Source organism: Mustela nigripes, chromosome 7, assembly GCF_022355385.1.
Source record: "Mustela nigripes isolate SB6536 chromosome 7, MUSNIG.SB6536, whole genome shotgun sequence".
Classification (NCBI taxonomy): Eukaryota; Metazoa; Chordata; class Mammalia; order Carnivora; family Mustelidae; genus Mustela; species Mustela nigripes.
Genome location: NC_081563.1, coordinates 106583563 through 106599862, shown reverse-complemented (window position 1 = coordinate 106599862; position 16300 = coordinate 106583563). Strand labels below are relative to the sequence as shown.

Here is a 16300-nt window from a genome sequence, read left to right as displayed (position 1 = left end):
TTTTTTTTTTTTTTTTTTTTTTTTTTTGTGGCTGATGAAGAAAGAATTCCAAGTGGTCATCCCATTTCCTTTGAATTACTTGTCATTTAGTCTGATTTCTCTTTTAGCTTTAATCAGAATCTTGGCAGTCTGAAAAGGGCATTAGGAAGTTCTCCCAATTAGAGGGTGATGAAGGGGAGGAAGCCTGAAGCTTGAATCTAGGAAGTTTTTCAATGAAAAGCTTAACTAACATTGGAATGATCATTTTGCTAAACTGGCAGTATTTACACAACCAGAACCTATGCATACCCTCTGAACCAGGGAGTCCTTTCCTAGGCATATACCAGACAGAAATGTGTATAGACAGTCATCAAGAGAGATGCAAGAAATTGCTTAACACAGCACTACTCACAACAGTCCAAACTGGAAACTAACCAAATGTCATCGACAGATAAAGAAGTTGTAGGGTATTCACACTGCGAAATAATGTGCGGCATTAACAATCTACCTTTGCGCACAAGAATAGGGCTGCATCTCAGAAGCACAAGGTGGAGTGAAAGAAATCAGATACAAAAAAGTATCTACCATATTTCCATTCATATAAAGTACAAAAACAGGCAGAAGGATCCTATGCAGTTAGAAGTCAGGAAATGGTGACCCTTGAAGAAGTGGTAGAGACACTGGTTTTATTCTGTTTCTTGCTCTTGGTAACAGTTACTAAGGTTTGTGTAGTTCTCGCGAATTCATGTACAAGTATGTATACTTCTCTGATAACTATCATACATCAATTTAAAAATTGGGGAATAATTTTTTAAATTAAAATATAAACTCTAGGGCAATAGCGGCGGGGGTGGGGGTAGGTTGACCAAGACACTGATTTATCTTTTTTTTTTTTTTTAATTTTTCCATCTCAATGGCCAATATCTTTTACAGGTTAGATAAAAATCTGTATCAACAGATATTATACAATTCTTTGAAAGGTTTTATGGGAGGATAGTTTTTGAATGTGTATTTCTTTTTTTTTCTTAAAGATTTTTATTTATTTATTTGATAGAGATCACAAGTAGGCAGAGAGGCAGGTAGAGAGAGGGGGAAGCAGGCTCCCTGCTGAGCAGAGAGCCAGATGCAGGGCTTGATCCCAGGACCCCAAGATCATGCCTGAGCTGAAGGCAGAAGCTTAACCCACTGAGCCACCCAGGTGCCCCTTGAATGTATATACCAAATGTTATTACCCATTTCTGATTCTCTTCTCAAAAACAATTTTGTTCCCAATATGAATGCTCTTTTTGAAGATTTGGGGCCATTGTTGTCAAGAGGCTACATATTTCCTAGCACAGTTCTTGAACCTCTTGAATCTAGGGAAGAAAGCAGATCTTCCTTTGCATGGAGAAACTTGTTTTCCTGTGTGTGTTCCCACTGCCAGTTCCGTCCCTCTTATTAACTGGATGTGTAACACAAATAATGATTTTTACAGGCAGTAAAAATTATTGCTTAATACAGAGAAAGATCAGCAATCTGGTCGTGGTTCTGAGATTTCCTAAGCTACCCCCACGGTCTGTTGTGCAATCTTTCTTTCAACGGAAAATTTTGGACATTGGAATATGTAGGTAGGCTCTTGAATAACGAGTGCTGTTAATTTACCATTTGGTTTGTAGATAGTAATGGGAACCCAAGTAACTTGAAAAGCATGCAATGGTTCTTATTTCAGAACTAGTTTGTTTATCATGGCTTCTGTGGGTCAGGTGCCTCTCCCAAGATCAGCCCTTTGCCAGTACAGTTGTCTTAAAGAACTAGGATAGAGTAGATTTTTTTATGGTGCAAGGTTTTAGTGACTCCAGGGTCCCTCCTAAGACCAGTGCTCTCCTCATAGAGTAAGGGAAGACAACTTTCTTTCTTTCCCCCATAAACCAAAGAATGACCTGAAAGACTATTTGAAATGCCCGGCGTATTGTTCGTCCCGTGAAGCATTGTGTAAATGGTTTTTGCAAACAGTTTTGTCACTCTATAGAAAGAATACCCTCTCTAACCAAAAAGTAAAAACTGGTTAAAAGATCTTGCAGCAACACATTTGATTATTAAAAAAAACTTGAGGGCCAACTTCCTAAAATAACATGTCTCTCTATATACTCTATATACTGTGTTTTCTATCCAAAATATAATGGATTCATCTTATTAACTTAACACAATATCAGCATCATAAAGTGGCTGAGAGTGCTTTCTTTTAATAAACAAGCCATAAATAATGATTGGTTGGTCCCAGAAATCTTTTCCTTCTGAAGCTAGTTCATGAATACTTTGCTCACTGCTGTCATTCAGTAATTGATTGAACTTTGTCAGCCAAATGAAAACATTTATAAGCGTCTTTGAAGACATGTTGTGGACCCTGTGTCATTTATATAGATTAAACCAGGCAGTGAACTTCCAGAAGGTTTGATGGGGAGGGCCTTTCAAGTGCAAGTTGCCTCATTGTTGAGCCAATATTGCCACCTACTGGAATCCTTCTGTTATTGCCCCGTGTGAATGCCAGAAGGTAGTAATCAAATCAAATAATGCCTTCTGTAGTATTTTACTTGAAACTCTTTTTACATAACTGATATTATTGGGTCTGACTGAGTCCCAGAGCGTGGAAGAATTTAATACCTCATGCTAGTATGAATATTCAAAAGCAGAATCATCCACCAAATCTTCGGAGAGGAAAAAGAATCCATGGAAATGACTATGTATCGGCTAAAGACGAGCTGAAATATGTTGTGATTGAAGTAGATTTATTTCCATGCATCATTATGTTAAGGATTCATGCATTTTATCCTGCTTTTTAAAACAGACATCGCCATTTTCTAAGATAGGTGCACTGCCTAGAGGATACTCGAATAAGCCTGTGGGCAAATCATAGATCGAGACAATACAGGGTTTGTGTAGTTAGGCATGCTGCCACAGCCCCACTCTTTTTGTCCTAGCTCATGTCCTTGACCTTCACTGTGAGGTCCTGTATGGCCTCAGAAAAGTGGCCACAAAGACACTGAGCACTGGCTAAGCACCACAAGAAAGAGTCAGTGTCCAGAAAAAGAGGGAAAAGAAAAGTGAGAACAGGATGGATTATCCCTTTGCGGATGATTAAGACCCTGAAAGACAATGTACACATCTATCTAGGATGTGTGTACCTAGAAAGCTAAATGTAGGTGATGCCATTTTTTTTTTAACTGATAAAAATGTTAAGCATTTTCAACAGAATGCTGGCATTTCAAATGGCATTCGCAAATGAAACTTGGAGAAAAAAACCCATATTCAAAATCTCAGTCTAATTCTCTATATAATTAATAAATTTAACTATCCAAAAGGATAGTTAAGAGGTCAATATCCAAGGACATTTTTGGCCATGTAACTGTTAGTATGTGCTTCAAATCTTCAAAACTGTTACCTCATGATCTGTTATTAAAATTTGACAGGGGAAGCGGACACTGAGAGTGACGACGACGACGATGATGATGACTGTAAAAAATCTTCAATGGATGAGGTAGGTATCTGAGGACTGACTTCTGGTCACAGTGGCTCTTCTAACACGCGCATCCAGGCGACTCCATCTGGATATAGTTCATGGTCCCCTTCTGCCATCTAGTGGTCAAAGGAGTCATAGTTCACTGTAAAACTTTGGGCTACCCAGTTGGAAAATGAAAATGCATCCCGGGGTCACTAAAGGAGTAGGCATGGCATTGAGCAAAACTCTTTGTAATGAACAATGCTGCTGAGACTGTCTTCCATCGAATGGGGCATCTAGAGGGTGAATTCAAAACTCATGACATCCAACCACTCGCTTCGATTAAATGGATTGTCAAATGATCCTGAATCCCGAGAAGACACAGGATTTGGGAGAAATGTCCAAAAACGTGACATGCATTTCATTATTGTAATTTTGGAACCGTTAGAGATCCTTATTAATGTAAGCTCGAACATCCCAAAGAACCTCATCAGCTCAGAGATAGTGATTGCCCAGATTCTAGAAGTGAATCTGGGATTGGCCAATCGGAATTTTAAAATTTGTTATAGCAAGTTTCTTGGTCAAAAAGTTTACCCTGAATCTGCTTTCAGATATATTGGAAAGTATCTGTCTCAAGAATAAATAATGAATAATAAACTATTCTTACAGGATGTTCTTCCTCCGGTACTTCTTTTCATGTAGTCTAAAGTTTTGATTAAATATGTTCCTCTGCTAAATTTCAAGATAATGTCCAGAAGGAAAACTATTAATATGCCTGGTAGAGTAGTTCTGCCTGACAATTATTTCAGTCACACATAAATTTTATCACTGACTCTTGATCATTTAAAATTGTCTTACTAATTGGATGGTTTATTTGCAAACGATTATTTCCCAATTAGCATTTAACCTAAATATTGCTACAGGAGTTTTAAAAAGAAAGTGTGTCTGCATGTATTCTGTTTTCTGAAAATGGGAGAGAATATTAGCTCTGTCTACAGAGGTCTGTCCACACCAATACGGCAATATGGCTTTTCTCTTTCATTTAAAGCTTTATCAGACTGATCCATAATCCCTAATAAAAGCTAAAATAACGTGAGGTTTTACTATGGGCCAGGTTCTGTTCTGAGCTCATTCACATCAACTAACTCATTTAATAATCCCCACAACTCTGGAAGCTACTGGAACTGGTTTTATTCTAATTTAACGGGTGAGAAAACTGAGGTACAGAGCAGTTAAGTAATTTGCCCAAGATTGCACAGCTTCTGAGTGGTGGGCTTGGGGTTTGAAATTAGGCAATCTGGTTCCAGAATATAAGCTACTAACCTGAACGAACATTTGTAAAGAAAAGCAGTAACTGTTCACCCACCCCAACCTATTTCTACAGGGCAATTTTTTTAAGAAAACCTTTTTTTGGGGGGGGGAAGGAGTTCACTGGCAGTCACTTTGTACTAATTTTCAACTCGTACAGTGACTTCCTGATTTCTTGGTGTATTAACCTTAGATATCAGCAAAGGAATTTATGCTGTGACAGGTGAAATAGGGCTCAGTGCTTCTCAGATTGTAATTTGTGTCTGAATCACCTTAGTAAATTGCAGATTCTATTTCCAGAGGCCATTGGCCGCAGGGGGCTGAGAAGTTGCATCTCTAACAAATTCTCAGGAATGCTGTTGCTGCAGGTCCCAGAGCACACTAGGACCTGCCCCTCAACCTCTCTCCTGCCACCCGGCCCTTGCCTAACCTATGAGCAAATTTTCTCCTGTGATGAACTTTCTATTGGCAATAACCATTTTCAGAAGAGGCGGAGTGATGTTCTCTCTCGTGGGTCCCTTCACCATTGCCCTGGGAAACATAACCCTTGGTAACGTATTGCTGACTCTGGGAATGTTATTTTTAATTCTGCTTCCAGGGGACTGCCGGGAGCGAGGCCATGGCCACTGAAGAGATGTCTAACCTGGTGAACTACATTCAGCCAGTCAAGTTTGAGTCATTTGAAATTTCAAAAAGTAAGTTTTCCCTGGCGAAGAACCCCTAATGGAGTATAGAGTATCTTCTCAATACAAGGTAGTTAGAACAAAGACTGTTACCCTTTATAGAACTCTTCTGGAAAGTCTTGAATACCTGCCTGGGTTGACCATCCAAACCACGTTGGAAGATATTCCAAGATGTTTCTTAGTAGGGCTGTACACCATCTTGGTTATCTGGAAGATAGTAGAGTACAGCTAATGGAGAGTCTCAACAACATAATGGGCTCCTTCCATTAAATAAGGGACAGGATTGGAATAAACTGTTTACCCATTTCCCAGCAGGAGAGCAGCCAGAGAGGTGGTGAGCCCTAAGGACTAGAACGGAACGCAGTCTGTCAGTTCACGCACATTCCATTTGTCCAGCCTGTTTGAGAACATTAACGTCGCATCTTTTTGTGTTCTTCCTTCATCCAATACACATTCATACTGGATACAAAGAAAGAAATAGCATCTTCCCTCTACCTAAAGAAAAGAGCCCTTTTATGAAATTGTCCTTTTTTTGATGAAATGTAGGATGTTATCAGGTGAAGAGAATCCTTGGGACATTTTAGCTGCTTTTATGAGTGTGCTCGTAAAGGCTGAATTTTTGCTTAAATATAGCAGCCTCTGATAAAGCATAGTTTTATATTTACATTAAAATCTAAGCTTCTACCTAACACACCTATGTGTAAGTGTATAATTTCTCCCAAAGAGCCTTAATTTAGTGGTATATAGTACCTGGATCTCTATAATGAGAAAGTAACTTCCTGTACAGTTTATATATAAATATTTCAAATTTTTCTTTGATTTTTAAAAAATTTTTTATTTTTTTAATTAACATGTAATGTATTATTAGTCCCAGTGGTACATGTCTGTGAATCACCAGGTGATTTTTTTTTTTTTTAAGTACTGATGCATCTTACGACAAGTTGTTCGGTTTGAAACATCCTAAAAAAGTAGTTATTTTTATATTTCTCTAACTTCCATTGGCTGTTACGAGTTTTCCTGATTCATGAGTCGAAAGCTCCTAGTCAAGTAGCCAAGTTGAAAAGGGACTGATGCATTGACATCCTTCAGAAACCTGGTAACAGCAGCACAAACCGAAGGTTCACCAACAAACACTTTTCTCCTTGTGTTTTCTGTCATTTTATCACTTTTGGAAAAAGAACACTGCACATACGTTACAAAAACACCTACTAAATGCACAGAATCTTAACTAGCAGTCTTGCTTAAAAAACTAGTCATATGAAAATAGGTTTCTGATGGCCCCAAATAAAAGAAGTAAGGGTTTCCCCGAGAACTGATTAAACTGGGGGAGATGAGACGATGGATAAAAGCATCTAGGAATGACTTAGGAAGAAAAATGAGGCTTTAAATTGGGCATCAAAGTGGGAAAAATACCTCAAAGGTAATCTTTAAAAAAAAAAAAAAACCTGAGAGCTAGTGGCACCTGGATGGCTCAGTAGCTTAAGGGCCTAAGCATCTGCCTTTGGCTGAGGTCATGATCTGGAAGTCTCAGGATGGAGCCCTGTGTCGGGCTCCCTGCCCAGCAGGGTGTCTGCTTCTCCCTTTCCCTCTGTTCCTCCCCTTCTTAAGCTCTCTCTCTCTCCTACACACTCTCTCTCAGAAAGAAAGAAATAAATCTTTAAAATTTTTTTTTTCTTTTTAAATAAATAAAGCTGGGAACTGTCAGGGTGCCTGGCTGGCTCAGTCAGTTGAACGGTCAGACTTGGTTTCAGCTCAGGTCATGATCTCAGGGTCCTGAGATCGAGCCCCGAATCGGTCTCCATGCTCAGCAGAGTCTACTTGAGGTTCTCTCCTTCACCCCTCCCCCCACTTGCCCACATGCTTTCTACCTCAAATAAGTAAGTAAAATCTTTTAAAAAATAATAAAAATAAATTTTTAAAAGACCCTCAGAGTTTTCTAAGCTCCCTGAACGACACTTGCCACAGTACTGTGTGGGACACTTTGGTTTTTGGCTGGGAAAAGAACAGAGAAGCTGTTGGACTCTTCTTAGTTTTACAGGCTAAGAGGACTTTGTCTTGTTTCTTCCATGTAACGGGAAGTTTGGATTCCACTTTCAAAACGTTGCTCCTGTGTTCTACTGAGACCTCTAACACATTCATCTCTCCGGCCTCTCTTATCTAATCTGAAAACAAGGCCATCAGACTGGAAAATTTCCAAGGATCCTTCTGCTTTGAAATACCCAGATCTTACTGTCACATTAGTTATGTGAATGGAAGGGGCACATACAAACTGAGCCAAAGACAATGCAAGCATCAAAGAGAGTCAGAGATGCTAATCTGAGTGGATTTAGAACAAAAGATTCCCCCAGGGCTCCTTTTCTTTTGACAAAACAGCTTTCATTTGCGACATCTAAAATTCATTTCCCCACCCTAATGCAAGGCCAGAGGCATAGCTGACTCAGGTGGTAAGTATTAGAAGAGACTTAGAAGACTTACCTGTGGGTGCAGGTAAATGGTTCACAGAAAGAAATACATTTACAAAGTTACGATGAGGATTCACTGCCCTAACGTCGCTGAACACGCGCCTACTTCTTACGTGTTATCATTATACCGTTGTATTTTACTTCACCCTGTTTTTCTTGTCGTTAACTCAGAAAGAAATAGAAGTTTTGAAATGTCTTCCTTCGTGGAAACCAAAGGCCTTGAGCAACTGACGAAGTCTCCCGTGGAATTTGTAGAGTATCCTTGATTTGACGAGTGACCCCTGAAAGGACCCAACTGAAGCCACGTGCTGTTTGTTTGATTTTTGTTTTGAATAAGGAGAAAGATGCATGAAGTGGCTTCCTTCTGCCATGTGGGTGTGAGAAATGTTTCAGGTTTCCTGTGTGAGGCTGAGGGGGGTGGCCTCCCACTGGTCTGAGGTAAAGGAAGCTCAGGTGATTTTCACACCATCAAGCCTTTTGTCATGGGACAGTTTGCTTAATCCTTCTGAATTTCCTAATCTGTAAAACAGAACCCATGATACCAGCTATATGGCTTGCCTTTTGGGTGAGGGACAACAAGAGTAAAGCGTGTGTATATACTTCATACATATGTAAGATAGAATATATGTAAAATGTTTACATATATATATGTAAACTTTCTTCACACATCACATCCTTACATGTAATAAGTGTCTAATCAGAAAATAGTTAGGAGGATGGTGATAAGACTATAAATATTGGGACGCCTAGCTAGCTCAGTCAAAGAAACATGTGACCCTTGATCTTGGGCTCATGTGTTCGAGCCCCATGTTGGGTGTAGAGATTATTTAAAAAAAAAAAAAACTTAAAAAATAGAATATAAATATATATTACTAATAATGGCTTTGTCGATAGTCCTGACAACAAAAACTTTACGTTTTTATCCATAAATCAAAAATGAAACAAGTCTGTACATTTTTTTCATGAAAGTAATTAGTAACTGCTTCAAACAGCCCAATTTCATGAAGCAAGTCCCAGAATAAATAGAAGTCACCCTTCGAAGTCATCAACAACAGGAGAGGAAACAAGTGTAAATCCCATAAACAGACTCTTAAGTATTGACTCTTGGATACAACCTCCAATATTTGTGTTCACTCACTGAATCCTCACAACAGGCCTAGAATGGAGGGATTGTGTAATCTACTAAGTAAAGGAGGGAAACGGAGACATAGATCAAGATAACTTGCTCTAGGTTCTACAGCCAATAACTTCCGGTTCAGACCCTTTTAGGCCTGAGCTAACCTCCACCAAATTTGATAATAGGAAGACTCAGTCGTGTTTTAAAGACATAGCATTGTTTAGCAGCTACACGGTAGTGGAGAACAGAAGGCTCTCAGGATCGAAAACTGATGGTGGGAGGAACTCAAATACAAAACAAGGTCAAGGTCAAGGCTGGATGGCTCAGTGGGTTAAAGCCTCTGCCTTAGGCTGAGGTCATGATCCCAGTGTCCTGGGATCTAGCCCTGCGTTGGGCTTTCTGCTCAGCAGGGAGCCTGCTTCCCCACCGGCACCCCCGCCTGCTGCTCTGCCTACTTGTGATCTCTCTGTCAAATAAATAAATAAATAATAAGATCTTAAGGGGAAAAAAAAAAAAAAAACCAAGGTCAAAACCTTCTGTATTGTATTTACCTCGTTATCCATCATAGAGAGTACCACAATCTTGGCAAACGGCATGCTCAGAGAAGGCCAAAAATGAGCAGAGAGCATTTCAAAAATAGCTATGCAGTTCACATGAGCCCCTTTCACCAAAGACAGTATCACGCTCTCACATGCTTAGACATGCTTGAGGTTCTTCGTGTGTCCTTTCTCGTGAAGCCTGTCCTTAAGAATCTCCACAGAATCACACTCACGTGGACTCGGCCATTTTTGCTCCCCCATTAGTTTTTACCCACAAGGCTCTGCAAAGGTGATACAGTACATCTTTATTACAAAAGCACATTGATTCTGTGTGTTCAGGAAGTTTTTGACATTATTCACTGACTAGCCCAAGGAGATCCTCACTAGTACTTCATTTTGCAATGGAGAAGGAAGGAAAGTGGCCTCTCAGTTAATAGTATTGGCTGATCATCTTTATTATTGTATTCACTACTTAACATGATGGTCCAGATATAACAAAATGCAGCTTAGCAGGATATATCCGAAAGGAACCCGTGTGGATTCATCGAACTACATGCCTCAGCTCTTCTGGAATGCAGGTTGCCAAATGGTTGCCCTTAATTTTCAAACTGTGGGTAAGTCGCGCAGTAAAAGCCCATTTTCGTTCTGTTATAAAGCCAGATTTCCAGGTGTGCGAAGAGAAGCAAGTTTCAGTGAAGGAAATATCACTACAAAAAAAAAAGGTAACCTTTGAAAACGGAGAAACTGTCTTTAATTATTTCTAGTGGTTTTGCATTATTTTCAAAGAAAAATGTTTATGCTTTTTAAAGTAATATATAGAGGGGCGCCTGGGTGGCTCAGTTGGTTAAGTGTCTCCCTTCATGCTCAGGTCATGATCCCAGGGTCCCTGCATCGGTCTCCCTGCTCATTAGGGAGTCTGCTTCTCCTTCCCCTGCTCTTGCACTCTCACTCACGCTCTTTCCCTCTCAAATGAATAAATACAACTTTTAAAATTTTAAAAAGTAGTATGTATATATTGTAGAAAATTAGGAAAATTTAGAAAAGCATGAAGAAAAAAATAAAACTGCCAGGAACACTACCAATCAGAAAGACAACACGGTTAACTTGTTGGCTTTGTAATCTATAAGGTTTTTTGATTACATGTATACAGCCTTTTTAATTTAATTCCTTGTTTAAAATGTGTGTGTGTGTGTATATAAATACACATACATGTGTATGTATATATGTGTATGTATTTATATATATTCAAGTGCTATACAGAAACATGAATTTTAATAGCTATATATGAAGGAAATTCACTATCACTGGACATTAGGAATTCTTTTTCTACTGTAATGCTCAGGGAACATCTTGACTATCAATCATCAAATCTATGTCCTAATGTTCTTTTGGAAGAGTTCCTAAAATAGAATTACTCTGTTAAAAGATGTTAATGTTTTAAAAACCTCATGCAATATGCCAAATTGTCCAACAAAAATCTTGGTTATTTACCCAGAAAATACAAAAAACACTAACTCAGAGGGATACATGCAGCCTTATGTTTATAGCAGCATTATTTACAGTAGCCGAATTATGGACATAGTCCAAGTATCCATCAATAGATGAATGGATAAGAAGATGTGGTATATAGAAAGTATATAGCTACAATGGAATATTATTCAACCCTAAAAAGAATGAAGTCTTATCATTTACAGCAAAATGGATGGAGGTGGAAAGTACAATGTTAAGTGAAATAATAAGTCAGAGAGGGGTGCCTGGGTGGCTCAATGGGTTAAGCCTCTGCCTTCGGCTCAGGTCATGATCAGGGTCCTGGGATCGAGCCCTGCCTTGGGCTCTGTGCTCAGCAGGGAGACTGCTTCCTCCTCTCTCTCTGCCTGTCTCTCTGCCTACTTGTGATTTCTGTCAAATAAATAAATAAAATCTTTAAAAAAAAGAAAGAAAGAAGCCAGTCAGAGAAAGATGCCATATGATTTCACTTGTATGTGGAATTTAAGAAACAAAACCAATGAGCAACTAAAAGACAAAGAGAGACAAACCAAGAAACAGACTCAACTTTAGAAAGCAAATTGATGTCACCAGAGAGGAGAGTTGGGGGGGGGGGGGTTGAAATAGGTGATGGGCATTAAGAGCAAACTTATCATAATAAAAAAAAATAAAATGATTTGAAAAAATCGGTACATTTGACAAGTCAAAAAAATATGTTGCACTGGCTCTCTTCTCCATCGGCAGTGTATGATATGAAGTGTTACCTCTCATTTGAGATCTTGGTTAAGTATTACCATTGAATAATAATAATAATAATAGTATTCTGGACAAAATATTGTTGCTTTAATTTTATTTCTTTGATTATTCTTGAGGTTGAACATTTAAATATGTGTCTTGATCTTTACATTTCTGCTTTTATGAAATGCATATTTATGGACTATTATCAATGTTCTTATCCACATATAATAGCACTTTGTATATAATGAGTATGTTGTCATATTTGGTGAAACAGATGAGACTCGGTTAATTAATGTTTTATTTTATGGAGTCTTGGTTTATTTTTATTATTACAGGCTCTCCGTCCCAGGATTAGATCCGTAATTACTTGTTTCTCTCATGGCTACTTTTTTATTGCAATTTGACCCTTTTAACCACCCAAATTTAGTTGTTACATATAATCTCAGGACTCTGAGATCTGTCCTTTTTACACTAAACTGAAATTACAGTTTAATAGATGTAGCCTTTTCTGGTGTGGTTAATTTGGGTCCATTTTCTTCCAGTTATACTCCTCTACTAATAAATGTTTCTGCCTTCCTGGGGCCAATAGCTCACTGTTATTATTGTAATGTTTAATAATATGGTCTAATACCCAGAAATGGAAATTCTCCTTCATGGCTATTAATTTTTAGTCATTTCTTGCCATTGCCAGTGGGACTCCTATTCTAAATGAATTTAATTTACTTATTATTATTTCCTTCTCCCCCACTGGGAAAGAAATGGGATTTTTAACAAAATCACATTAAATTTATATTAGTTTAATTGTTATAGTATGTTTCCCCCTCCTGACTAGAAAAAAAAAATACTTTGTTTAAAATCACATTAAATTTATAATTTGAGGAAATTTGAAGAAAACCAACACCTTTTAATTTTTAGTTTTCTTATCACAGAATGAATGTTTTTCTCTTCCCTTAAAAAGTTCTTACATTAGATCCTTCAGCAATATCTCACGTCTTCATCTGAGGTGTACTTTCGTTAGATGAAAGCCTTTTTTCCTGAACATTATATTTTTAGCAAATTGTTTCTGGATATTGATATACGGATGTTTATCTTATGAATAAATGTGTTTTATAATCATCCTCCCAAGCTCTCATAATAGCCCATTTTGCCAGTACCTTCCATTGGGTTTTTCAGGTAGAAACACACTCACAATAATTTAATCACCTCTATATGTTTTTTCCCTTCATGGTGATTTGGACTGACTATTCTAGAATAAGATTAAATAATAGTATTAAAGGTGGGCAGTTTCTCTTCAACCTGACACTAAGGGGAACTTTACTGAGTAGATGTTGGCTATGACTGAGGCAAATACTCATTCACACACTAAAGGAGTACAATAGTCCTTCTTATTGTGGCTTCACTTTCCGTGGTTTCAGTTACCCACAGTCAACAGGGGTCTGGAAGCAGATGCTCTTCCTTCTGACTTACTGCCAAAAGGCCAAATGTAGCTGAATGCTCTGTCAAAATGCTTACATCATTTACATCACTTTGTCTCATCCCGTAGGCATTTTACCATCTCACATCCTCACAAAAAGAAGGATGAATACAGTAGAGTAAGATATCTTGAGAGATAGACCACATTCCCGTAACCTTTGTTACGGTATATTGTTATAATCATTCTATTTTAAAACATACTATATGTAGCGTTAGGCACTATGTTTCAGACATCCACTGGGGGTCTTGGAACACATCTCCCATGGAGAAGTGGGGACTACTGTATGTCCTGTCCTAACTAGGAATTTATGTTGACATTATTAAATGTAGATTTGATATCTGTTGGGACGACCATATTTTCATTTCTTCTTTTGTGAGTAAATAGATCCCCTAATATGTAATTGTCTTCTGTTTCTGAGATTAATGTTACTTCCTAGTTGTGTGTTATTTTTCAGAACATACAACTTGCTATGATATTTTTTTAGGCTTTTAGTGTCCATTTTTCCAAGAATGGTATGTTGGTCATTTTCTTATTTTAGCACAATGTCCAATTGTGGTATCAGAGTTATCATCGGTTAATAAATTGGCAGATATTACAGTTACCATCAGTTAATAAATTCACTTATTTTACCTGCTCCAAAAAGGATTGGTTACATGGAATTCTGAAATAATTCTATGATCACCTCGTTATTGTCCACCTAAGCAGAGTTGAGTCCTGACTCAGACAATCTAGAACAATCTAGAACAGCTTCCCAGATTCCCTATGACTTTAAAATGTTTTTTTAAAAACCTTACCAATTGTAATTAGTGTGGACATCCATTTCATGTCATGCGCTGACTGAGCCTTAGGAAAACTTTGGCAATAGGTTTTGTCCATTAGAAAGAAGTCAGTGTGTAATTAGGTGTAGGTGGTAAGTAACAAAAGAAATGCAAATTTTAAAAAGGAAATCCTTTCCTCATATAAATTTAAAAAAAAAAAGAATTCTAGTGTTCATGGTTGGTGATGTGTGGGGAAGGCTCAGAAGCATGGATTAGAGGTTTAAAGTGTCATGAGCTTTCTGAAGGGCATTTTGGCAAGACTTACCAAAATGTACACATCTTCTTCCTGGAACACATGTTTTGACCTAGAAATGGCACTCCTAATAATGCCATCAATGATGGCTTCAAAGATTTCACAACAATGATATTCATCCAACCATTTTATGTAATGAAGAATTTGTACAACTGTTAAAATTAAAACAGACAAATATTTAGTGAAATAGACATCCTACATGTTCAAAACATATTTGAAGAAGAGAAATAAAATATATACCAACGAGTTGGCAGTGGCTTGTCTCTAGCTTTGGAGATTACAGCTTGACTTTTTTTTTTTTTCTTATCTGTGTTTCCTACATTTCTACAGTGAATAAATAGTTCTTTTTAAAAAGGGGAGTAAAAACGGACTGCAGTACAATCTTACTTTCTTGCTCTAAACACAACTATTGTCACAATAAGGTTTGTGTTTTTGATATTCAGACCTCGCTATGCAAATAAATATGGGGATGTACGAATACAATGGGAAAAGTGGCTACAGATTAAAACCAGAGTTCATGAGGAGACCTGACAAGCATTTTGATCCCTTCACCGAAGGCATCGTGGATGGGATAGTGGCCAACACTTTATCTGTCAAGGTATGTACTTCTCTGTTATAAAATTGTCCCCAACAAAAGTCTCAAACACTAGCTATTTTGCATAAAGAAGTAGTTTAGTCATTAAAAATTTAGAGCTAGCAATATCTCCACCTCCTGTATGCATTTTTCCTTTAAGGACTAAATGTGAATGAAAATTCCAGAAGCCACATGCATGAGATGAAGGGGCTAAGCCCTATTCTTTAATAGGATAAAAATTAGACCCTAAATCAATAAACAAAGTTAGTTAGAGTCACTATGGTTGGTCCTTTCTTTTGGTACAAATATCAGCGACCCATTTTGGAAAAATCTTCTGGTCTTTTTTTTCTCCATTAGTTCTAGCAAAATAGCCACCGTGAGCAAAACTGGAGAAAAAAGGTATTCTCTCAGTAAATTACTAAATATTGAATAAAAGCTCACAAGTTACCTCTTTAAAAATCTATCAGAGGATTCAGGGACTTAAAACAGAGTAATGATACTAAGTAAAATAATTGCTTCATTAAACATACATCTGATTCTAAAATATTAATTCACAATTATTTCTGCAGTCTTTGAAATTAATGTTACATCAGATAAAACTTTTTTTTAGCTGTAAGAAAATATTTTGTACTGTGAGTGAAAAATCATTTTATAAGGAGCTTTTTACATGAATTCTATAACCTCTTGTTTGTTGTAGCCATTTCAGTTACAATGTCTTTAAAGTTGCCTTTCTTTCCTGTTTAGATGGGTAACTGTGGAATTAAGAAACTTTTTTTTATTGGATATAAATGCAATTTTCAGACTGACCTTAAGCGAAAGGCATATGAAAACCTATGTAAAAAATAAATAAATAAATAACAATAGTTCCACTAATTTCTGTCTACCCTAAGCTGGTTGAATCCATTTTTTATTTAAAATTTATGTCCCTTGACATAAAAGGTTAAAAATTCAATGAAGTGTCTCGAAATTTCAATGAAGTGTCTCAAAATTATATCCTTTGAAATTATTTCATGCCATGTATCTGAAGAGTGGAGTTGGCAGAATTAGAGCTTAGAGATTATGTTTATTTTAGGAAATTCTTTTCAGCAAAGGATGTTTCATTCCTGCCGAGTTTGATTAAGATAAACCCTTAAGCACGACACACCAACAAAGTTATTTTTAGAACCCTTGTCAGTTGTTGTTACAGTTGGATCAAACTAATAATTTTGTTTTTGTCTGCCAGGTCATCTTGTTTTATGCACGTTTGCTTGCTTATTTATTTATTTATTTTTTAAATCGGGGCACCTGAGTGGCTTAGTCTTTTAAATGTTTAAAAGGTTTGGGCTCAGGTCATGATCTCAGGGTCGTGAGATCGAGCCCCACGTCCGGCTCCATGCTCATCGGGGAGTCTGCATG

The 16300-nt window shown here is 37.5% G+C and overlaps 1 protein-coding gene across 3 annotated transcripts in view; it reads left to right on the top strand.

Annotated features, from left to right (window-relative positions):
• The window catches only part of PLCB1 (phospholipase C beta 1), a 679879-nt gene that overhangs the window by 527982 nt on the left and 135597 nt on the right, over window positions 1-16300 (top strand). For all 3 annotated transcript variants that reach the window (XM_059406554.1, XM_059406556.1, XM_059406555.1), the window contains exons 15-19: window positions 3426-3493; window positions 5361-5457; window positions 8079-8163; window positions 10053-10177; window positions 14775-14929. In XM_059406554.1, the coding sequence (XP_059262537.1) occupies window positions 3426-3493; window positions 5361-5457; window positions 8079-8163; window positions 10053-10177; window positions 14775-14929 (530 nt within the window). The remainder of the gene's footprint in view (window positions 1-3425; window positions 3494-5360; window positions 5458-8078; window positions 8164-10052; window positions 10178-14774; window positions 14930-16300) is intronic.